The 24429-nt window shown below is 44.1% G+C and overlaps 1 protein-coding gene across 2 annotated transcripts in view; it reads right to left on the reverse strand.

The window, feature by feature from the left end:
- Positions 1 to 24429, reverse strand: part of ABHD2 (abhydrolase domain containing 2, acylglycerol lipase) — a 108145-nt gene that overhangs the window by 57399 nt on the left and 26317 nt on the right. For both annotated transcript variants that reach the window (XM_027089288.1, XM_027089287.1), the window contains one exon: positions 23392 to 23591. In XM_027089288.1, the coding sequence (XP_026945089.1) occupies positions 23392 to 23585 (194 nt within the window). In that variant the 5' untranslated portion in view covers positions 23586 to 23591. The remainder of the gene's footprint in view (positions 1 to 23391; positions 23592 to 24429) is intronic.

Raw genomic sequence — 24429 nt, forward strand, 5'->3', positions numbered from 1 at the left:
AAAAAAAAAAAAAAAAAAAAAAAAAGTAGTAATTTAATTTATCCCCAGCCTAAATTCCAGGCACTGGGCAGAAGAAGGAACACCCAGTGCAGAGCCATCTGTCTGCAGGATTCCCCCAGACATCCACAGCTACCTCCGGGATTCACCTAGAACTCACTCTTGAGGTTTAATAGGTCATCCGGCAAAATGAGCGGCCACCTTCTCAAGGGTTGGTGACTTTCGAATGTCAGAGTCTGGGAACTCAGCACTTGACTGGAAGCCCAACCAGCCCATGGCCCTGACTTTGTTCCCAACACAGAGGTTCGCTCCACAGACACGGGTCTGCCCTCGGCTTCCCTCTCCTTCAGCAAAGCCCAAGCCCAAGGGACACTTCAGTGATGGGGCAGAAAGCAGAGGGGTCACGTCATCCTGGGAAGCCCTCCCAAGGGAAAAGCTCCCTTTGCGTCGGCCCCACAGAGCGCTGCCTCACAGCTGCTCCCGTTTCTCTCCTGAGAACCTCACTTTCAAGTGGCTGATAATGTCTTTCCCTGGGTTTGAGCCAAGATGCCGGCCAGGGGTCAGAGCAGGCGCTGGGACTCTTTAGGAGACAAGGGCTCAGGATGTTTCCTCAGCTTCCCCTTCCCAGCAGGCCCTCCACTCTACTCAAAGCACAGCCTCAGGTAAAGAAAAACAAATTTTCCATTTCAGGAAAAATATTTGTCCACTGAGAAGAGATTTACTCAGACCAAGAGATTTGTTTGGAGAGTGAGCACACGGATGAGGAATGCCTCTAGGAACACGTGGCTGGCATCTGGGACCAAACCAGAGACATTATCGGAACTGAGCTGGCCTCTGCCTATGTTTTCTTTTGGCTCTTACATGTTGAGTCAATAAAATTCAGAGATTAGCAAGACACAGTGCCTGACCTTGTAGGGTTCACAACCTGGGGGTGGAAGCGCACGAGGGAAACACAGACAACTACTGTCACAGTGAGAAGGAGTGGGCAATGGGGGCAGAAAGGCAGGATGGGAGGATGGTATGGGGAGACAATCACGAGGCTGAGAAGCACGAGTTTAACTCAGTACATGATGGGGAGTGTTAAGGACTGAATGTTTGTGTCCCTCCAACATCCACATATTGAAGCCCTACCCGCCACCCCGTATGTGATGATATTTCGAGGTGGGATCTTTGGGACATAATCAAGCTTAGAAGAAGTCATGAGGGTGGAGCCCCCGTGATGGGACTGGTGCCCTTATAAGAGGACGATGAGAGACCAGAGCTCTCTCTTTCTCTCTCTCTCTCTCCACCATGCAAGGACACAGTGAGAAGGTGGCCATCTGCAAAGCCAGGAAGAGGGCCCTCACCCTCTTCCTCACCCAGGAAACAAACCTGCTAGCACCTTGATCTTAGACTTTCCAGCCTCTGGAACTTTGAAAAATAAGTATCTGTTGTTTAAGCATCCCAGTCTACTGTATTTTGTTATAGCAGCCTGAGCTGACTAAGATGGGAGTCTAAGGTTCTCAGAGAGGGCAAGTTTCTGAGCAATCAACCTCTGAGTCAAGGACTGGGCTGGTCACGTCTCTCAATCTTCACAATACCTCTGAGCGACGATATCGCCCCCCCACTTTACAGATGAGAAAAGTAGAGTCTTGACTTGCTTGATATCACAAAGTCAGGATTAGAGGACAGATCTCTGATGTCTGTCCAGAGCTTTTCTTACCACGCCACACTTGAGACCCATCAACTCCCTCAACTACAAGTTAGAACAACAATTAAACATTTTTGTGCCTGCTCTTTTCTGTCTGATCAACTGGCAGAATGTTATATTAAATCATGTTTTTCCAAATTGATAACTGAATTTGTTGGAACTTGTCTTTGGTGTTCTTCACGTACATTAAACAAAAAAACATTTCTTTGATTTTACATGTTTTTCACAACTGTAACCATCTTCTTTAGATTAGTGAAGTTTTTTTCTGCAGGAGATCCATCTGGAGGGTAATTAATTTGGATATTCACATTGATTATTTCAAGATGGGGCCAGAATGTTAACTCATACTGAATAGCTCCCCAAAGATAATGAGACCCAGAAGAGTGATGATAAAGAGGCTAGAGGTACTTCTGGAAAGGCAAGAGATGTCTGGTTTGGGGAAGCATTTTTACCTACTTTAATGAGTGAGAATAAATTAATCAGGACAAGGATCAGTGGGGCAGGGGGTTGGGGTGGGGGGGAATACTGGGAACAGAGCTTTGGGGCAGCTCCGGAAGTCAGAAAATTGACTTCCGCCTCCGTGTGTGTGTGTGTGTGTGTGTGTGTGTGTGTGTGTGTGTGTGGACAAGCCTGTGTCCCCACAGAGGAGGTGAGGAAGCAGGGAAGGGACAGAACTCTTTAGACTTAGGGGAACAGTTTGTAGATACTTATCCTGGATCCTGAACTGCCAGAGCCTCCCCTTCATAGACCTTGAACCCAGGACTCTTGCTGCTCCTACCACAGATCCCTTTGGTTCCCTTCGTGGCCTCTCTTCCCCTGTCCAGCCTGGCTGGCCTGAAGCCAGATGGTCTTTTGTGTGCCTACAACACTGGGCCTCACCCTTCTCCACTAGGACACAGGCCCCTGGAAGCCCCTTCTTTGCAGGAGGCCAGAGGTGGAGGAGACCCTGCATCACATGACACCAGTCCTGCTGGGGAGGCAAGGCTGAGGCTGGGAAAGGACTTCATCATTTTAGCTTTGGAAACAAACACCTTGGGCCTTTTATCTCAAAATGTCAAGTGGCATATTCAGCTTCCCCAACACCCATTAATAGGCTCATCAGAAATATGATTTGGGGGACTTCCCTGGCGGTCCAGTGGTTAAGGACTCGCCTTCCAATGCAGAGGGTACGGGTTCGATCCCTGGTTAGGGAGCTAAGATCCCACATGCCTCGCAGCCAAAATACCAAAACATAAAACAGAAGCAATACTGTAACAAATCCAATAAAGACTTTAAAAATGGTCCACATCAAAAAAAAAAGAAAGAAAGAAAGAAAGAAATACGCTTTGAACACAGCATTTTCCCCACGGTGGGGGGGGGGTAAACAGTTCTTCACAGCTGTCACACATTACATTTTCAAAACTGCTGTTGTTAGATGCTCTATTCCTGAATTGCAGGATGATGCACAGGAAAATTCCACTGCAGAGCGGGTTGTTTCTGCCTGAAATGACCAAAAGTGGCCTAAGGAAATGAGAGAAATCAGCTTCTGTTCCTGAGACTGGTTTCTAAATAAATACAGGACGCTGGCCCATCTACGACCAATTGTGTACCTTGTGAAAGCCATGAAACGCAAATGTTAGCAAGAACAAGCGCATGAGTGACAATAAAACCACTTAAAAAGAAACCACACATTTTTTGCTCTGAGGAAAAATAAACTCAATTTTAAAGTTCAAAGAAAACCAGTTAAAACCCCTCAGAACTGCATTCACATGTTAAAGGTCTCTGATCCCATTAACTTCCTGCATATTTTTTTGTTTGTTTTTTGGCTGCACCATGCAGCATGTGGGATCTTAGTTCCCTGACCAGGGATCGAACCCGCGCCCCTTGCAGTGGAAGCGTGCAGTCTTAACCACTGGGCCACCAGGGAAGTCCCAATCTTCCTGCACATCTAGCTCTGGTCACAGTCCTCTGTATACAGAAGGGAGGAAGCACAGTCCTCTCTCCTCATGTATATCTCAACCTGGTTTGGACACTATGCTCTAAGTGGGCTCGTAGTTTATTACGTAGTTTATTACGTAGTTTATTATCCAGGGTTCCACCAAAAAATACCATACATTAAAGAACTAGTCTTGCAAAGACCCAGTCAAATATTAGTTACCTAACTAGGGGACTACATCACAGCTCCTGGAGTCTGGCACTCAAGATGCTAAACTGTTCCCCCGCCTTATCTTTCTTATCGCTAAATCATGGATTTGAAAAAACTGCCTCTGCCTACCAGACAGGGCACATGGTGATGCACAGCACACAGAACACCTTCGTTTTGTCCCTGTCTCCCCGCTCAGCCCTCTTCTGTCTGGAGGACACGCAGAGAAATGTCAGTGGTCTGCTCTTTGCCCAACCCTTTTGGGCCACGTCTCAGGCCAAGATCACCTCAAAAATCTATTCCAGGGCTAGGCAGGAAGATAAGAGCTGAAATATCACATCGTATCTGCTACTATTCCTAGTGTGGGAGGAACTGGAATAGCTACATGTGAGGTTCCTGGATTATCTACATGGAATGCCCCTTTTAAGAACACTTTAATCAAGAGATTACTGTAAGAATTAAAATGTTAGCATTCAACATGGGCACATATCTTGCCTTTCTTTGATATGCAGAAAATAATTCACAAAATGGCAAACAATGACGTTAGAAAAAAGAAGGTTCTTAAAATAGTTAATTAAAACCATGCTTCTATTGTCAGTAATTATATATATCCTTACTACTGCCCCACACTCAAAACCTGGCTCTGTTCTTGTTCCCAAGGAGTTCACAGTCACGAGAAGGGGATAAGAAGGAAAGTGTATAAAGCTCTTTAGGGCTCAGGAGACCGGAACAAACGAGCTTGCGTTGGAAAACTCAGCCTCGCAAATATGCCAGTTCTCCCTAAATTATCTATAAATGTCACAGAGACACAGTAAAAATAACAGGATTTTTATATCTGGAATTAAACAAGCATTCTAAAGTTCATATGGAAAAATGAACGAGCTGTAATAGTCAAGGAAATTATGAAAAAGAAGAGTAGTGAGGGGGTAGCAGAACCAACCCCACTGCCCAGAGTAAAACTATTAAAAAGCTACAAATCTGCTTATGGTATATATTCAGGATTATCACCAGAATGGAACAGACTGGAAATACGTCTAAATGCATCCAGGAAACTTAGCAGGAGAAAAAGGTGGTGTTTCAATAAATGGGGTAAAGATGACTTGTTCAATAAGTGGCACTGGGCAAAGGGTAGCCATCTAGAAAAAAATGAAGTTGGAGCCACACTTCACACCAGGACAAATTCCAGAGAGATTAAACATTTCAAAGTAAAAAATGAAAGCATATATGTGCCAAAAGAAAGTTTGGTGTTTTTTAAAATAATTGTACAATGAAGAAGACCTCTCAAAGGAAAATAGAAATCCCAGAAGCCAAAAGAAATGATCCAATGATTTGACTATGCAAACGTTTAAAAAAAATTCTGCATGGCAAATACCACCATGAGCAAAGTCACAAGACAAATGACAAACCGAGAACAAATATTTGCAACTCATACCACAAAGGGCTAATCTCCCTAGTACTTAAAGAGCTCTCTCAGGTGATTCTGAAAAGACCAATGACCATCAGAAAATCGGGCAGGGGCTACCAATAGGAGGTTAATAGAAAAGGAAATAAAAACAGTTCTTAAATATAAAAAAGATGCACAGCCTCTTTGATAAAAGAAATACAAATTAAAACCACAGTGAGAAAATACTTTTTGCTTATCAGATTGGCAGATATAAAAATGTAGGAGAACCCCTTCTGTTAGCAAGGTTTGGGAGAAACAGCACTTTCATACTCCCGGTGCTTGTGAGGATAGCCCTGAGGGCATTAGCTAACACAATTTTCCACGCGCATCGTCTTTGACCCAGCAATTCTACTTCCAGGAGTTTATCCTACACAGACACGTGTGCATCATGATGTAAATGTAAAATTATCTGTTGCAGCATTGTGAAAGCAAAAGGTTGGAAATAAATGAAACCTCCCTCTAGCAGACTAATTAAACAAATGATGGTCCATTGTGGAATACTAAGAAGTCAAGACATATGTGGAGGAAGCTCTTCCTACATTCATATGGGAGAATCCCTCGGTGGTATTTCATGAAGAAAAGCAAAATGCAGAAGAGTATACAGAATACTACCATTTGTGCAATAAAAGGAAAAGAAGCGTGTGTGTGTGTGTGTGTGTGTGTGTGTGTGTGTGTGTGTGTGTTGTGTAATTGTTTTTGCATAAAATATGTCTGGAAAAATAGTCAAGAAACTGGAAACATTGGTTGAAGGGAAACATTGATTGATGATGTCTGGGGGAATCTTTTCATGGGAATGTAACCTTTCTTTTAAAAATAAATATAAATATAAGCTATCCAGGAGTTGAGGATGTTTATGATATGTGTAACTATAATAAATTTACTCTGATAAACCTCAGAGCCTACAAGGGCAACACTGAAGGACAGAACAAGGTCATAGACTGCTGGTTGATGAGAGAACTACTGGCAAATGCAGACACTGCTTCTTGAGCAGAAATGTAAAAGGAAGGAAATGATGCAGCTGCCCTGGAGCTTTCAATAAGAGGAACGCAGTTCCAAAAGGCTGAAAGAAGCCACTGTTGAAGGCTGTGGTTTAGCCCTGTTGAAATGGCAGCCCTTTGCTATGACATGAGAACAGATAAATATTTCCTCAAATAGTCAACGACTCCACCCTTGTGAAAACTCACAGCAACTTAGGCACCAAACCTTCATACTTGTCCACAGGACAAGAGAGCATCACAAAATCATACAGATAAGCATATTCTAGAGAGTTCTGCTAAAGCAAAGCACATCTCTCTTTACACATGAAGGACAGATTCAAAAGACAACGGCTGGTGTCACTGCTTATACCTATTATTAGCAATGAACTACAAACGACTTTCAAAACTATGAAGGATGAAACGTATATTCAGAGTCCTCAGTTTTATTTCATACCAATCTAAAACAGCTAGAAGAAATCAAAAGTTTAAAAATCATCAAAAAAACAAAATAAAAATCATCTATATCCTCACAACCCTTATGAAACGATTTTCACTTTTGTTTCCTTTTTACCTGTATCTACTTGAATATAGAGTATTGATACAGTTATAATATTGGTATATCAATATGTAGATATATAATTTTGTCCTGTTTTTTTCACTTATTCCCTGTTTTTACATATAGTTATAATACTAAGTTCTGGATGACTGCACAAAATTCTAACCTGTTTATTAGCTATAGTTTAGAGAGCAAACATTTATCTGGCACTTTCTATGGACACATTACAAAATGTAATTTACCCCTCACAGCAACATGTATTATCAGGACCTCTCTTTACACAGCAGGAAACAGTGTCTAAAGATCCAGCAGGCAGTCGACCTTGCATTTGAACTCCACATCTCTGACCTGATACCCACATTCTTCCCCCTGCATTATACCGCTGCTGCCTCCATTGGGGATCCTTTTGTTCCCAAGGTTTATTACTACAATAAACAACGCTGGTAGAATATCTTTCCACGTCTCGTTTTTACCTTTCTAGAATTTTTTTCATTTTTTTCAACACAGTAAAAAAGTCCAACAAGATGCCTCCTTACCCTTCTCCACTCCCAATTCCTGCTTCTGAAAGACAAGTATTTCAACTCTGTTGGTTGTCCCTACTCTCTTATACCACCCCAAAACATGCATTTTCTCCACCACCCCACCCATTCTTTTCAATATTGTTATAGCAACATGTTTGAATTAATTTTCAGCATTTATATTATAACTATGTAAATATCAGTCACAACTAAGTCACATATTGTATTTTTCTTGTAGGACTCTTCATTTTCCCTCAGGTTACCACTTTTATCTTTTCCTCATTAGCTTAGTTTTCTTGGCACCAATCACCAACTTATTTCCAAACTCTAAAGGACCTGTAAGTCACTGGACAGTCAAAGACATCAGACAATCACCTGTTTTGCTTGATCCTGGAGACACTGCTCAAGGAGCTCTCTGTGCCTGCTCCCTCTGGAAGGGCTCCCCTTCCCCCCATCCTGCGAGGTCCCTTTGCCTCTCTCCTGTGTTGTGGACCCCATGGCCACACTCCTTGGCTAACTTCCTTCTTTTGGTGGAAGTTGGCTTCCACTAGCTTCTTGAGAAAAAGTAAATTGGAAAAAAACCTTTTTGAGACCAACTCTCCATATCTGAAAATGTCTTTATTTTACCCTCACAGTAGGTTTAGTTTGTCTGGTATATAAGTCCAAGTTAAAAACCGTTTTACCTCAGGATTTTGAAGGCCTTGCTCTACTGTCCTCCAGCTTCTGGTCTGCCATTGAGATCTGGTGTCATTCTGCTGCCTGGTCCTTGTGTGTGCTCTATTTCCTTACTCTCCGCAAGTTTTGGGGATCTTGCTTTAGTGCCAGTGTTCCAAAATTTCACAAGAGCCTTGATTAGGTCTTCTTCATTCTCTGGGCTAGGATTTCAGAAGTTCTTTCAATCTGGAGTTTTCAGGTCCTATACTTATGGGATAGCTATTGGGATACTTCTTTGATAATTGCCTCCCCTTCTCTTGCTCTAGCCTCTTTCAGGAACTACGACAATTTGGATATTGGATTTCTTGGACTGATCCTCTAATATCTCTTCCACTTTTCTTTGTTATTTTTGTTGTTACTATTATTAATACTAAGTTATAAGGACTTCTTATTCTACTTGCTGGAAGAGATCTTCATTTAATCTTCTAGTCTCTTTATTAATCTTCTCCATTTGTGCTCCAAAAGCTCTTCCTGTTCTCTGAACGATGCAATTCTTCTTGCCACAAGGATGTACATCTTCTCTTCCCTCTGAGTATGCTCATGACAGGTTTTCTCCAGTTTACTTTGGTTCCCTCCATTGTGTTTCCTCCCCTTCCTTTCATCTGCTTGCTTTATATCTTTACCTTTCATGTTCAAGGCTTTCCTTACATGTCCAGCAACTCTTGGTGGTCTGCTTCTATGGCAGGAGAGTTGATGCCCAGCTATCTGTCTATATAGGCCGGGCTTGTCAATCTGTGGCTTCCAGCCGCTCTGTTACAGGACCCCCAAATAGCAGTCTTTGGGACTTTTCCCTTGGGCAGGTTAGTTTCCCCAGAGGGGAGTCCTTCCACCTCCTTGGGGAACCTGGTCATGGCTGGGACTTTCCACGCACAGACTCTGTGGCCTGGCGCTTCACTCCCACTCTCAATGTGCCAGTCTCCTGCCAGGGCGGAGGCAGGGCAGTCACCTGCTTGTGTGGGATGGGAAGAGAATGGGGGACTCTCCACCAGTCATCGTGGTTTCAGACATCTTTCACGCCCCATCCTCAGGGATGCCTCGCTCCTGAGTCTTCAAATCAGCCTGACTCTTGCAGAGTTCTCACTCTGTAGGCTGGGGTTTCAGCTGTCTCTGCTCCTCTAAGTTAGTTTCTACTTGTCCATCTGCTTTCCACTCTCCCCTCTCCTATCCTATTCTCTATGTTCTTGAAAATTTGTGCCTTTTTTCCCCTTATTATCATTTTAGTGGGGATTCAAGAAGAGGTGAAGATAAACATGTGTTCGATCTGCCACTGTTAATCAAGCCTGTTAGCTTTTCTCTTTGTTTAAATGATTTCTTTGTGTTAAATTCATAGCAGTGGAATCAACATTTTTGCTCCTTTATTTATGATCTGTGTCTTTATGTATTTGCTCAGTAAACATTTATGGAGCACCTAGTGTGTGCTGGACATGATCCTGGGCAGTGAGAACACATGGCAGAGAGAAAACAACAAGGACTAGGGAGTCAGACAGACCAGGGTCCAATCTCAGTTCTTATAGCTCTGCACCTTTGGGCAAGTCAATTCATCTTGTTGAGTTGCATTTACTTATTAGTTAAAAACTGGAGGGTAGAGGTGAAGAATAATAACACCCATTTTGCAGGGTTGTTCTAAAGATGAAATAAAATATATTGAAATCACTGAACTTGGTGGATAGTAGCCACTCAAGAGACAATGGTATTTGTTATTTTTGTTGTTATTGCTGTTAATAGTAAGTTATTTCATAATTTATCATGGAATATCAACTAGTAAATAATTTTAATGCAGATGAATGTAAATTCTATAATGGAAGTCCCAGATGCTGTGAGATAACCAACAACTCACTCCGAGTGTGGAGGACGATAACCAGGAAGGCTTCCTCAAAGAGGTGGTATCTGTGTTCTCTCAAATAAGGAGTCTGTGTAAAGCTATGGAAGGATTCCAGGTAGAAGGAATGACAAGTGTGAGACACAGGCCGGAGAGAACACAGGGTATCAGGAAATGTGGAGTGATTTGATGTGTCGGGAACACAAGGCATGTGGGTGGGAGAGAAGCAGCAAGGCTGCTTAGAGCAGGGGCATGACATGACCAGATTTGTGCTTTAGAAGACAACTTGGTGGCCTGCAAGGTGGTTAGAAGGGTAGAGAATAGATGTGCAGCTATGGGATCAGTCCAAGCAAGACCTGATGACGCCCTGAACTGAGGCAGAAGCAATGGGATGGTGCGGAGAGGCAGACTGAGGAGGTTGAGCTGATACGAGTCAGCGGCTGTGGTCACCATCATACTCCCTCCTCCTGGATACAGGGTGAGTCTGTGTGCCTGAAGTTAGGCGTGTCCATAAGCCCTGCTTTAACCAACGAAATGGGAAAGAAAATGACTGAGGGTCCCTTCTGGGTAGCAGTGAGTTGTCTCAGCCCTTTTCCCACCTCTGTGGTGGCCATGGAAGCACACATGGAGATGACACCTCCATCAGCTGGGGTCCTAGCGGGAATACAATCAGTAGAGCCCTCCTGCTGGTTAAAGTAAACATGTAGCAGGAGTGAGAAATAAATGTTTGTGGTTTTAAGACACTGAGATTTAGGGGTAATTAGTTACCACGGCGTAAACTAGCCTATCTTGACTAATGCCGTGTCCAATTTAATTTCATATTGATCATATTGCCAGATTTTCCTCTGAGTATCCAACAATACTCCATTTTTAAAAGTTTCATTGCTACCAAGGCTAAACATTATTTGGTATTTATTACTCGTCTTTCCTCTTGTGGAAATTATCTAGTCATATCCTTTACCCACTTATCCACCGAGGTCTTATATATGTCCAAATATTCTTGTATGAACTTGGTGTACATGATGCCCTTTGTCATTTGTATAACTGATCTAGCTAACAATGTTAATATGAAAATAGCTACAATAAAGCAGCTATACTTACTGAAGTCTTACACATGCTAAGCGGCCTATAAACCGTTTCCCATTGCTGTCTCTTTTTATTTTCATACTGAACCTATGAAATAAGTGCTCTTATGCCCATTTTAGGAATGAGGAAACAGACACTCAGCAAGGTGAAGTGGCCTGGCCAGGAGGGGCCAGAGCTGGCATTTGAGCCCAGGTGGTCTCACCACGGAGCCCGGGCTCCACATCTCCCTGAGCAACAGCTGCTAACTTCTCCCTCTGCCTGGCGCCCCGGCACTCACCTTCCCAATCTTGAGGAAGACCTTCATCCAATTTGACTTTCTCCTCTAGCTTCCTATTTTTTCCCCTTCCTTTCTTTCTCAGCTTTGGTTACCACACTCATTTTTTTTTTCCCCCTCAGTTTCTATGAGCTGACTTCTTTTCTGACCCTACTACTAAAAACTCACCCTCAAAAATCCCTGATTCTGGGACTTCCCTGGTGGTCCAGTGGTTAAGACTCCGTGCTTCCAGGGCAGGGGACGCGGGTTCGATCCCTGGTCGGGGAACTAAGGTCCCACATGCCACATGGTGCAGCCAAAAGATTTTTTTAAAAATCCCTGTTTCTTTCTGGCCGAGCTCCAAGGCCTTTGGTCAGCCCTCATTTTTCCTCACTTTCTGTGGTTTCTGACACTGTCTCGTGCCATGCCTTCCTTCTCTAGCTTCTGTGGCAGCCGGGGCTCCTGGCTCTCCTCTAACCTTTCTGACTGCCTATCTCTGGCTTGCTCACTGGCTCTTCCTCCCACCCTCACCTGCCACAGCCATCAGTCCTCAGCTCTCTCTGCCCCTCTGTCTTTCTCTCCCCCGCCGGCAGCCGCTCTGGGATCTGCATGTCGGGCCTTATGCCCACACCTAAGCCACACTGTTGCCACATTTGCACCTGGGCACAGGTACATCCTACAGACTGCCCCAAACTAAACAGCTTTCCCCAAGAAAGCAGCTTCCCTACTGGACTTCTCTATTTCTGTCAATGATTCTATTCTTCTCTCAACTGCTCAGTAACCTCTGCATTTTCTGTGATTCAGCCCTTCCCGCCCGCCCGATGCCCAAGGCCATTCCATTATTCACCAACATTTGATTGATTGATTCTATTGATTCTACCTTGAAAGGCATCTGGAATTTGTCCCATCCTTCCCTTTCCTACCACCACTAGTGGTCGTGGGATCAAGTCCAAACACCTCCTTTCTGGGAATTTGAGAATCCATGTGATCTGACCTCCTCTTTCTCCCCTGAAGACCTGGGGCTCTCTACTGTAATCAGACGCTCTTGTCACACCAGATCATGGCATAGGGACCTGGCAAAGAGCTGGCCGGGAAGCAGCTATGGAGACTAGGCTAGTGATGGGGCCAAAGCACACTAGCAAACAAAATCAAGGGCACAATGAACAAAGGGCAGAGAGGGCGGCAGGTCCAAAGGCTACACAAAGAGCACCAAGAAGATGTTTGGGAATTGCAAGAGAGATGGTCAACGTCCAACCAAATGAAGATCCTGGAAGTGGGGCGACAGGAGCAGAGGGGCTGTGGGGTCAAGGCACATCAGTGACAATGAGGAAACATGCCAAGTCGGTGAGGACTCCATCATCTTGTTACGCAGGCCAGCTGGCTGGGAGGTTAGCAGGACAAGGGGAGAGATGTGGGTGGGTGAAGAGTGCTGGCCCGGAGAGCAAAGTCGGTTTTCTACTGGAAGCATTTGCTTAAAGGATGGATTTCACTGGCTCACGCTCACACCAACCTCTCTATCTTCTCTTCTTTCCAAACCAACTCATCTTTCAGGATCACACAAGACCTCAACATCCAAGCCACCATAGTACCATCTCCCTCTTTCTCTAAACTCCTTTATCACTTACCTGAATTACTCATTCTGACACTTAATCACCTGAGTTCCTACCAAAACTACCTAAAAACATTAGGGTGCTCTGACTCTGTGCAAAGTAGCAGCCATAGAGAATAAAGAAAATTTTAAGATGGTGTCTGTCCTTAAGCCTCTCAGAATACAGAAGAGAGATACACACATGGAAAGATATCATTTACATCCCTGTTGTTAGGTAGGAGCCAAAGGGGCAGAAGAAGACTGCAAGTCTGAGAATGCTGGAAGAACTAGGATGTGGGGAGGCCCTGAGGGACGAAGAGGACTTTGACGCGCAGAGGAGATGGAAACACGAGAAAAAGGGTTCTGTGTGTGTGGGAGGGGACGAGTGTGGTATACACACAGAGAACAGACTGGAAGAGCAGGTTACTAAATATTAACTAACTTTAAAAAATACATATTTATGTATTCACTGAGAAGAATCATCCTTTATTGCAATGCTAAGGAAGGAAAAGTCTGTACTGTTACGGCTTGGCAGATTTCAAGTTTAAAAAACATACATGGGGAATTCCCTGGTGGTCCAGCAGTTAAGACTTGGCTCTTTCACTGCTGTGGGCCCGGGTTCAATCCCTGGTCAGGGAACTAAGATCCCACAAGCCGTGTAGCACGGCCAAAAAAATAAAAGAAAAAGAAATTAAACAAACAAACAAACATGGAGTTTCTCACTTTATATTAATAAGGAATTACTGTTCAAGCTTTTGTTATCTGGCTGAAAATACTAGTTCTGGAGAATCTGGTGTCACGTGTCAACAGGAAAGTCAGGTTGGTTGGCAATGGCATTAGTACTCAGTGGAAACATGGAAAAATACACAGCCTGCTGCTTCTTGTGGACCTCTCCGTTCCCACAAGGCCAGAGATGGTTTGGGATCAACCACTGGACCTCCAGGCTAGGAGGTTTCCCAAATGCTCCGGATTATAGACTCTTACTGTCTACCTCAGAAATTAAGCCCTCCAACTTGACGCCAGGCACCCTCGCTGACCGAGAGTCCTCACTCTATGATTAGAAATGACATGGGGTGGAGATTTAGGGTGGTTCACAAGCTGCCACAAGGGCTGACTCATTTCCAGGGCTTGTGGTGACACTGCACCGCAGGCAGCCGCCTTGGGCAGAGGAAGTGCTTGCTCTGAGGAGGACACAGCCCTTGAGAGAGGGCACTGCTCAGCCTGGCAGACAGTTACTTGGGGTGGTAACAGGGATGGCATCTCATCCAATCATGTGAAACAACAATTCGTGAAGGATTACAGCTTTCTGTATGAGTAAAAGCTTTGCTTCCTAGAATTTCACGGAGGGGTAGATTTCCTTAGAAATCCAGGAAGATGCTTTCCTTGAGTTAACCACCAAGCAGATTCTGATCCTAAAACCCAGTCCCCCCAACAGACTCCATTTGCTCAGAACGTATCCTTGAGGCTGCTGCAGAGAACTGGGGGCTTCCAAAATTGGTCGCTTCACACACGGCTGCTTCAGACAAAGATGAAGTAAAACTTCAGTCAGCTCTTAACCCTCTACACAGCTGGATGGCAACAGGGGCAGTTAGAGTTTAGAAATCATATTTATTAACCCTCTAGAACACACTTTCAAAGTCAAGTTGCTGTCTTAATTATACCTTACTAGTAAAGCATATACTGCTTTGCAGTATCGAGTGTACTGTCATAGTGAAGGGAGCTGTGCCATGGAGCAGGCAGACAAAAGGATTAGTTTGACATCAAAATTGGTAAGCACTAAATTTATAGGATCAGTAGAACATAAGAAACTGATAAAAGTTGGCTACACTTGGAAATTTTAGAGTTTCTAGATAATGAGGCCCATTTCCTGCTCCTGGATATTGGATTGATTTTCAGTCAACTACATATTGAGAAGGACCGGAAACGTGGATCTGATCCCAGGCAAATCTTGTAAAGTAAATTGGATTTAGTTAAGTTGTTTAAGCAAAATTAAGGATGATTGGTGGACAAAGATGGTCGCTGGAGCCTAGTCTGGGAAAGACTGAAAGAGAGGGTGACTTGGCAATGGGACCGGCCTTGCACGGAGCAGAGGCCCACTTGCCCATCCATATGTGCTGGGTTTGATATCGTTGTGATGGAATCAGCTGTAGCACATGCTTCTTTTGCCTTTCTGAAGGCATGGTAGAGCCCTGAAGAATAAACTCAGGCATGATGAACAGGGGAATAGGTTGGTCATACGTTTTTGGAAACTGAAATTGACTGCTTTAAGGAGTGCACGGCACATGGGAGATGTGCTGCCTTCCATCTGAACTAAATCAAAGAAGTCTTGAATATTCTGGATTTGGAAGCTTTTAGATCTTTCAGCAATTCCTGCATGAAGGCACAGAGTCTCTAACAAGAAGCTACAACCTGTACCAAGGTTAGAGAAAGTGGATGAATTTCTCCACAGGCTCAGCTTGCTCATCTTAATTCAATACAAGAGGCCTCAAAGATGGTAGCATTTTCCTCCTGGCCTCTTGGATAAGTGACCTGCTAGGGCAGAGACAGTACAGGTGGGCAACATCCAAGAGTTAAATTAAACCTGACCACTGGCGAACTGAACACCTACCCCTAATGCATACCCCCTTATAAAAACCTCACCATCTGATGGCAGAAGACAGTAACAGAGGGTGGCCAACGCACCCCCGTTTGTCTGGTACTTCCCTGGTTTTAGCATCGAAAGTTCCATATTCTGGGAAACCTATCAGTCCTGGGAACACCGGGATGTTTGGTCAGCCTAGTAACAGAGGACGGTAGCCAAGGTTTAACAACTCTCAACTTTCTCACCTTGACCGCTTTGGTTTGGGCCATGTCATCAGAAACAAGGAATTTTAAGATGAAGTCACCTGAGAACGTGTCCTCACTGAGGCTAACCATCAATAATCAGTCTCAACAGAGATGATTCTGAGTCTTTCATCTTTCAAGAACTCTCTTGCAATGTAAGTTTCCCCAAAATGTGCTTGAAGGTCTGGTGCTTACATAATAAGCTCACCAGAGCGCTACAGATCCACTTATCAATTGTTAATGATTTACCACAAGCATCTAAGGAAATATTTGCACAGTTCTTAAAATGGGTAAAATCAGGTCAATAGAATTAAGACTCTTGGCAATTAGGAGATTATCCTATAAACAGGACAAAGCTTTAGTGTTCAGCCAAGGAGGAAAGGATCTAAATCTGATTTGGAATGTCTCTGGGAGCAAAAGAGGGAATTAAGAATTTAAGCCCAAGATAATCAAATTCTTTTCAACTTTAACTCACTATAAATAAGCAGTGCTGGCTCCAGAATTTCTACCCAGGAGGGGCCTAGAGGTGGCAATCTGACTGGAAGGGGACGTGTGAAGCTGCTTTTGCATGGTGTTTTATTTAAGACTGAGAAAACACCAATTGTCTATATCCAAGACCCTTGCCCTAGCTTCCCCTGTGACACTGCCCCTGCAAATAGACAGTAAAATAAAAAGGAGGCAAGGAAGGAAATGGGAAAGGGAGTAGGAGTTTATATACGGAGTCCTTTGCTCTTTAGATTTGGAAAATAATTCCATATACTGCAGTATCAGAGAGATCTGAATTAGTGATTTTCTGTTGAGTACTTCTAATTAGGACAAAAATAGTGTATCTTGCATATATATACATATATATATAGTAATTTTATATATAGAATCAGGCTTTTATTTGGGGTACATAAAAGAAAAATGAATATTACTGTTAGGAAGGGAATGTGTATGACTGCAACAGAGAGGGAATTGGTATTGCTTGAGAGAAGAAATAATTAGGAAGCACAGTTGTGCAGAAACCAATAACATTTTAGTTTTAGTTTTTGTTTTTTGGTTGTGCCGCGTGGCATGCAGGATCTTAGTTCCCTGACCAGAGGTCGAACCTGCACTCCCTGCAGTGGAAGCTTGGAGTCTTAACCACTGGACCGCCAGGGAAGTCCCTAAAAATTTTGTTCACAATGAAAAAGGTTTTAAAAATGACCTTTTAAAAATACCTCCCAACAATGGAGTCTCAGAGAAGTAGGTCTTCAAATGTTCATTAACCAAGACTAACGGAGGACCACTGGCAGGAAGCTAAAAACGTGGACTAATTATGATGAGAACAACATTTCAATAGGATTCTTGTTTGGAGTTTGTACTCTTGGTGAGTGAGGAGAGAAACAGAAAAAAAGCACAGAAGATGAACCCATTACGATCCATGGAAAGGTCATGGGGTTTCTGCCATTCTCTTATCAGTGTCTGAAGCAGCTTCAAAGAGGAAATGCTCAGAAAGGGCACCATGGCATAGGTGAGTCAACTACTATTTTTGACTTGGTGTTGGAATGGGTGTGACCCTCTTCTTCAAGTTTCAGGTATCTCTCAAACTCACAGAGAATAATAACATCCAGTTCTTATTAATACCGGTGGCAGCTGGTTGCAGAAGAAACCCATTACCTTTTTGTCTCTGTGGAAGAAAGGACCCACAAACATGTGGCTGAGGTTTTGATCACACTGCTTCCTTTCTCCAGACCCCGTAGGGACTCACAGATGTCTCTTGCATCCAATAAAAACACCTCAGCTATCCGCTTTTAGGCTTGTCTATTAGCTAAGTGCTCCATCACATTCCTCCTAAATGCCTTCATCTTCAGCTATACCATGACCCATACTGACAGGTCTGCTAATGAGTGAAAAAGTAGAAGCCTGGCTTCCCACGGGGAATATATACATTTTAATAGCAGGCTTCCAGAGATGGGGCACCTGCTTCCTGTCTTCGTTTTCTAATGAGGACCTGGTGATGGAAAATACAAGGGAAGGGCAGAGGTTACAAACTGCCTTTCTGCATAGACCTGGGGTTGCCCTGACTTAATTTAAGACCAAACAACCAATCTATCTACTTTCAGAGACAGCATGGTGACTTCCTAATAAACAAAACTTGATCAGAGCTGAAGGTACACCTGATTCCCTGGAGCGCCCCTGAGCAGCACTGATTGCATAAGCTGAAAACAGTGTGGTTTCTTTCGCCTGAGCACGTGGCATTCACCAAAATGGGAACATCCCTCATCTACACCTGTCTATGGAAAACGAGAGACAGAACGGCATTATACTTAAAGATCTGGCATTGCTAGGAAACCTGTTCTGTCTGGTCAAGAGTATGGCTCTTGATGTGGAGGTACGTGTACTCCACTGATGAAGAAAAGAGACAGACACAGATCCCTAAAGAACAAAATGAAATGTGCTAAATGGACACAGAAGCTACATGCTGGGGAAACACGGGTAGGAAGATGGAAGAGGGCCTCATTCTGGCTGAAGAGGAGTTGGAGGAAGTCAGGCAAATTTTCTCAGAATTGAAGCTATTTAAAGTTTCTCTTACAGGGTAAGGAGGTATCTTGGTGGAGAGAGAAAGAAGGGATTTGGGGGAGCCAGGGATGAACACTTAAGGGGTAGGCACTTAACAGGCAATGGGAGAACGCCATGAGTGGTAAGGCGGGCCAGGTAGGCTGGGGTCACACTGTAGCACCCTGGGTGCTGGCCTGCTTGAAGAACCCAACTCAAGTGGTATTGTGACAGAGTGGGGCAGAGGCAGGGAGGTGACTCGGGACACTCCTGTAAAGCACAAGGGAGTGACAGTTACACAGGTGAATATATATGCAAAAGGCCCTGAGCTGTATACTTAAGGTTTGTGTATTTTAATATATGTAAATGATAGCTCAAAAAAGTCCTTAAAAAAAATAAAAGCCCACGGGATTCAGTGTTCCCTTGTCTTAGAGCAAGGGGAGTGGGAATAGTTAGGAGAGGGCAGATACACAAGAGAATCCTTCTCTTTGGGTTCTTGCCCTTACCTTGTAGCCAGGGCTCCCCAACCCCAGGGTCCTTCCTGCAGGAAACTCTTCTGGTGCTTGGTGACAATGCAGTGGTCCTAGACTCAGAGGATGTTAGTGCTGAAAGGGTACTGCAGGAAAGCTACCTGTTTCATTTTATTATTTAATTTAATTTTAATTTTGATTTTTTTTTTCTGGCTTAAGTAGCAGAAATTATTTCTCACAATTTTAGAGGCTGGAAGTCCAAGATCAAGGTGTAAGCCAATCTGATTCCTGGTGAGAGCTCTTTTCCTGGCTTGTAGAAGGCCACCTTCTTGCTGTGTCCTTATATGGTAGAGACAGAGCACTGGTATCTCTTCCTTTTCTTACAAGGGCACTAATACTATCATGAAGGCCCCACCCATATGACCTCATTTAACCCATATTATCTCTTAGAGGTCCCATCTCCAAATATCATCACATCAGGAGTTAGGGCCTCAACATATGAATTTGGGGAGGGACACAATTCAGTCCATAGCACAACCCATTTCCCAAGCCACACTGGGATGGTTCAATGTGAGTTAGAATGGGAAAAGAGGCAGTATACACAGCCAGAATAATGGGGTTAATCAGCCCTGTTTTTTTCATGCATTACAGTTAAAGAATTACCATCAGAAACACTCAACCTTTTCTTCATGGCTTAAAACTAGAGATATATGTAAAGCACAGCTCTAGAATGTTCCCCTCTTCATGGCTCTGTGACTTCTAGTCACTGAGTCATTCACCCCCAACAAAAAGCTGGGGTATTAGAAGTCTACGTGGTGTCTGCCACATGTATAAATAAAAAGAACATTGATGCTGTCTTGGGTAGTACTTTCCTATCATAGCTTCATGATGAGAAGTAGCTTTGTAAGACTGTTTCATTTTATACACAAGGAAACCAAGGATCAGAGGGCCTGTCACTTGGTCCAGGGTTCTGCAGCTAGTTTAGAAGAAGACCTCAGTTTGTATCCTAATCTACATTTCAAACCAAGCCTTTTTCTCTACACCACTGCTGCCAGCGGCCATTAGGAAATCTGAATGGTTGACATAATTCTGAAGCTGTTAAAAATCAAATATTAGAAGATAAGTAGCAGCGTGGATAAATGTCCATGGTATATCAAGTGCTTTGTTTTGTTTAAATTTTTTGACTGCGCCGCAAGGCATGTGGGATTTCAGTTCCCCCACAGGGGATTGAACCTGCACCCCCTGCATTGGAAGTGCAGACTCTTAATCACTGGACCGCCAGGAACATTCCCAGGGAACATGAAGTGTTAAAGCAGGTTACCAAATGCTATATATGCCCCTGATTTTGTTGGGGGAAAATATCTGCAGCAGAAAAAACCCCACAGGGGTGATGACCAAAGTAGTAATGATATGAATCTCTGAGGAGGAGACTTACAGAAGACTTTTGTATGTTTCACTTTATTCTCCATTTAAAAAAATGAATATGCATTAAATTTTTTATTCGGGAAAAAACGGAGATCTGTATCGTCAACTACATTTTCTAAATACTGATTTGATCTTTTAGTTTGCTTGTTTCACTGAAAGCAAACACTTCTTGAGAACAAAAAAAAGGAATTGCTAGGTAAATATTGATCTGTTGCTAAGTGAACAAGAGACATATCATCCCATCTTAGAAAAGTTTTCTTCCAGACATTAAAAGGTTCACTTCTAATGTATCTTTAGATAGGTGATCTCAAAACAGATTTAAAAACTGACTTCAGTGCTGAAAGGAGGGGAAAAAATCCCTATTCTCCTAACAGGTTTTCGATGTTCACCTTTCACCGACTTTTTTTTCTACACCAGAACAGCAAGAGACTATGTCCTGATTCTGGACATGAGTCATAGTAACTGGCCACTTTCAGTCAGGGTTACTGAGTAACACCATTAGCTTGTTGTAAATCAATTAACTGACATTTCTAGCCTAGATGATTGTTTGTGAAGGCTGCAGACAGGCTTCCTCTGGGAAAAAAATCTTCAAAGTCCCAGGAGAAGCACTTTTACCCATAACAGATATGTTTCCTGCCCTCAGCTTCAAATATATGGAAGGCTGTTACAAACACGCCACACAGAGAAAGAACATCAAGGCCACTGGCTTCCGACAAGGATTAAAATAGAAAGAGGGTCATGCAGGAATCGGAAGACCACTCTGGGGCCAGTCCTGCTAGAGACTCTTGTCGTGGGCTGGCCCCTCACTGCTATCGGCTTCCTCTCTCTCACCTGTACCCTGAGAAAGGTCTCTGTCCCACTCCCTGTGGATAGGAAGAAAGCCAGCTCTGGGGTCACAGACTTGGGTCCAGTCTCCGCCTCTGTTACTCCTCATTTCCCCATCCTTAAAATGAGAGGAAAAATGAATCTAACCTCAAAGTTGTTAAGAGGATTAAATGGCATAATGCTTATGAGAGATACTCAAAATTTTAAATGCAGTAATGTGGATGAGAGTAACAGGAAAACATTTTGGTGATATGCTACGTGAACACAGGATATAGTTTTTCCCAAAATTAAGAGTATAAATAAAAAATAAGAACCTAGTTAAAAGATGGAGGGGAAACGTGAATCCTTTTGCCCTTTAATAATCATTTGTCACGATCAAGTCAGAGAATGTGGGTGTTTGGCATTTAGCTGTTTTAAGTAATGTTCCAACGTGCTCTAGGAGGGCTGGTCCTGTGCTCAACAGGACAGGTCTTGGAAGTACATAGTTTCTGGGGAATTGTCCTCTCACAGCCACCTTCAAACCATAGCTAAGTCCTAAACATGCACCAGCTCTGCCTTTAACCTAGGCTGACCTCCACCTCTCCCTGATTTGGGTTTCACCAGGAAGGAGCATGGCAACTGGTTAATGAAGGGGGTGGTGGGAGAGAGTGGCCAGAGCCACGAGGTCCAAGGAGACTGTGACCAGGGATGCACTTCCATCCCAGGAGGGAGGGTGGGGGCAATCGCAATAGAGGTCACGTAGCGCCAGGACAGTTCCATAGGCTCATCGAGAAAGAGTGCCAGGAAGGGGAAAAAGCAAAGAGAAACTGTTGGACTTATGTCTCTGGGGTATTTTTCAAAGAAAAACAAGAAAAGAGGTTAAAAAAAAAACCTGCCAAAATCAGCTCTTTTTTTTTTTTGAACACTTTTAACAATTATTGTGGAATCAAACCTTACGTGATGTTTATCCAGAGCCTGGACAGGAGCAACTTTCCCAGGGCTTCCTCTAATTACTTAGGAAGCAATGCTGGGTCGAAATGTGTACTCAGCTGCCTATAATCTTGTAGGGCTTTTAATATCTTGGTTTTCAAAAGCTCTCTACAAAGAGAAGACCTGGGAACTGGGTCTAACTGGGTCCCACTCAATCTGAAATCGGGTGCAAATGTTCCTTGCCAGATGAGTGAATTATCTAAATTAAGTATGGAAGAAAAATGCTGGACAATTTTGAAAACATACTGATTCTGTGCACGCTCCTCAGAGAGGAGCATTTTCAATGCAAACACTGCTTGCTAAGAACACTACATCCTTGATAATGGTTGTGGAGCCTACTGTAATGTAAAGTCCCTTCAGCAGGGTAGGTCCAAATTTACTATGATGACATTTATATGGTACATGGCAGTCCACAGGTGTTAGGCAATATGACGGAGTTATAAGTCTCTCTCGACTTGATAGCAACTTTTTGGAGTCATGGCATTATTGTTACAACTACGAGCAAACTGTACACAAACACCCAAAACACCTGCAGCCCACAGCTCTTCACCCATGGGTAACAGCACATGAAAATGAACTAGACAACCAAAGAGGACAAAGCAAGAGCTCAAACTCTCAGGTGTCTCTGCTGCCCATCTCCTCTTAGAAGGGAACCATTCACCCAACAGAGGCGGTGAGAGGTTATACTGGGATAGAGGGAAGAGCTTCTGCTACTGTCCACTGAGTATAAGAAACTTTGTTAGGTGCTCCAGGGACACGATTGGGATAAGACAGCTCTCCAAGCAGCATCCATCTGGAAAGCCACACCTGGCAGAATGGACTAAGCTTGAAGAGGCACAAACAAGGTGAAGCAGCAATGATGAGGAAGGAGGAAGGAACTAAGACCCCAGAGAGCGTGGACTGCTTCACGTGAGAGGCTTGTCCCAAGCGCTGCAGGAAGACGGAGTTATTCAGAAGACGTCAACAGGGGAAGATTTCACGAGGCATCTCCTGAAAACAGCACGTGTGATGATACCCTTTGTTTTACAACTACGGTTTCCTCTATCAGAAGCAGTGCTCACCCCTGCCACCCCCAAAACACAGACCTGGGGCTTCTGCAGGGAAATCTGGTTCACTTGCAATGAAAACCCTCTCTTTAAGTGGATTCTCTTAGTTAATACTCAGTATATTTTTCAATAAGGCAGAGGGACAGTACCCAATGAATGAGCCTGTGCTTTTTTTGCTCATTAATTATTTTGGGTCAGGATGATTTCTCTATCTTAGAACTGGCAACACAGCATTTGATAAAGGGCTAGAATATTGTCTAAGCTTTCTGCATCTACCTAAAAATGACAACTGTTTTCTGCAAAGTCCTTGTCATGGCTGATGACACCACCCCGTGGAGGAAGGGATGTTTCCAGGCAACAAAGATCTGAGGCTGTCTCCTGCCCGCCAGGATTCAAACGCCAGGCTCCTATTGAGACGGTGGCTACTTTAACACCAATGACACTATTTTACATGGATGCCTTGAGGACACATTGTGAGAAGGTTCTTCTTTGAACACTGCAAAGACAGATCAGCAGGCCGGTGTACAGGTGGGTTTGAGGTCTACTCACTCTTTGGTCAGAAGAGGACAGGACTTGAGCAGGAAGCATGAGAGCCCCGAGTCCTGGAAGTAGAGTTCAGGCGGGGCCGTGGGGCTCTTCAGGTTCAAACACCGGACGATCACATACAGCACAGCAGCCACTGCGGCCAGCTTCACCCCGTCAAACACAGCCGGGAGCTCGGGGGTCTCCAGCATGGCATTCATCTTGATCTGGGGAGCAGGGGTACAGGCAGGTTTAGAAGCACGTGGGGAGGGGAGGAGCCCACCACCCAGAGACAAAGCCAGCGATCACCTGTCACGATCCAGATGTGTCTGCAGAACCCACCCTGGCCGATTCCCATCGGTGCCTTACAAGTGCCAACAGACTGGCAACAACCCAGATCATGAACAGTCCTGAGCACTAATAAACTGGGCTGGGTGGTGTTTTTTTTAATCTAATGAACGTTTATTTCTAAGATGAGCGAATTGGAAAATGCTGTGAATAGCATCCTGTTGAGAGCAGGAGAAAGGAGTCCAGTTGGAGAGGTACAAGGGGGACCAGGAGGCGAGCTCTGATTTCTGTTACCAGGCAACCTTGACGCTCTCTGCAGACTTAACCTGCACCTGGAGCACCAGCTGCACGTGAGGCGCTGTGTTTACAGCCTCGGACACAGACGTGAGATGGGACTGCTGTTGCCACCAGGTGAGGCTGTACTGCCTGCTGGACTCACCTCTGTTTTCAGAGCAGGAAGGGCCTGATTCAGCCACCTGCTCCTTTGGAGGCAGCCCTGGTGCTGGAGCCAAGTTCAGGCTCAGCCCAGGTCACAGTGGTTCTTGCTCCTGGGAGTTGTAGGCAGTGTGAAATGGAACTTGGCCACATTTTTCCCCACCGAAGGCAACTGAGTATAGCCGTTAGTCCAAAATTGGGCTAAAAGTGGACCAAATTCAACTGCTAGACCAAAATTAAAAACTGGAGTATGGAAAATGTACATGCATATCTGGCTTTTCATCTTCTCAGGTAGCTTTATTTTGTACACAGAACACACACACACACACACACCACTCCAAA

The sequence above is a fragment of the Aethalodelphis obliquidens genome, unplaced genomic scaffold, assembly GCF_003676395.1.
Source record: "Aethalodelphis obliquidens isolate GAN/ISIS:26980383/991018 unplaced genomic scaffold, ASM367639v1 scaffold65, whole genome shotgun sequence".
In the NCBI taxonomy this organism is placed as follows: domain Eukaryota; kingdom Metazoa; phylum Chordata; class Mammalia; order Artiodactyla; family Delphinidae; genus Aethalodelphis; species Aethalodelphis obliquidens.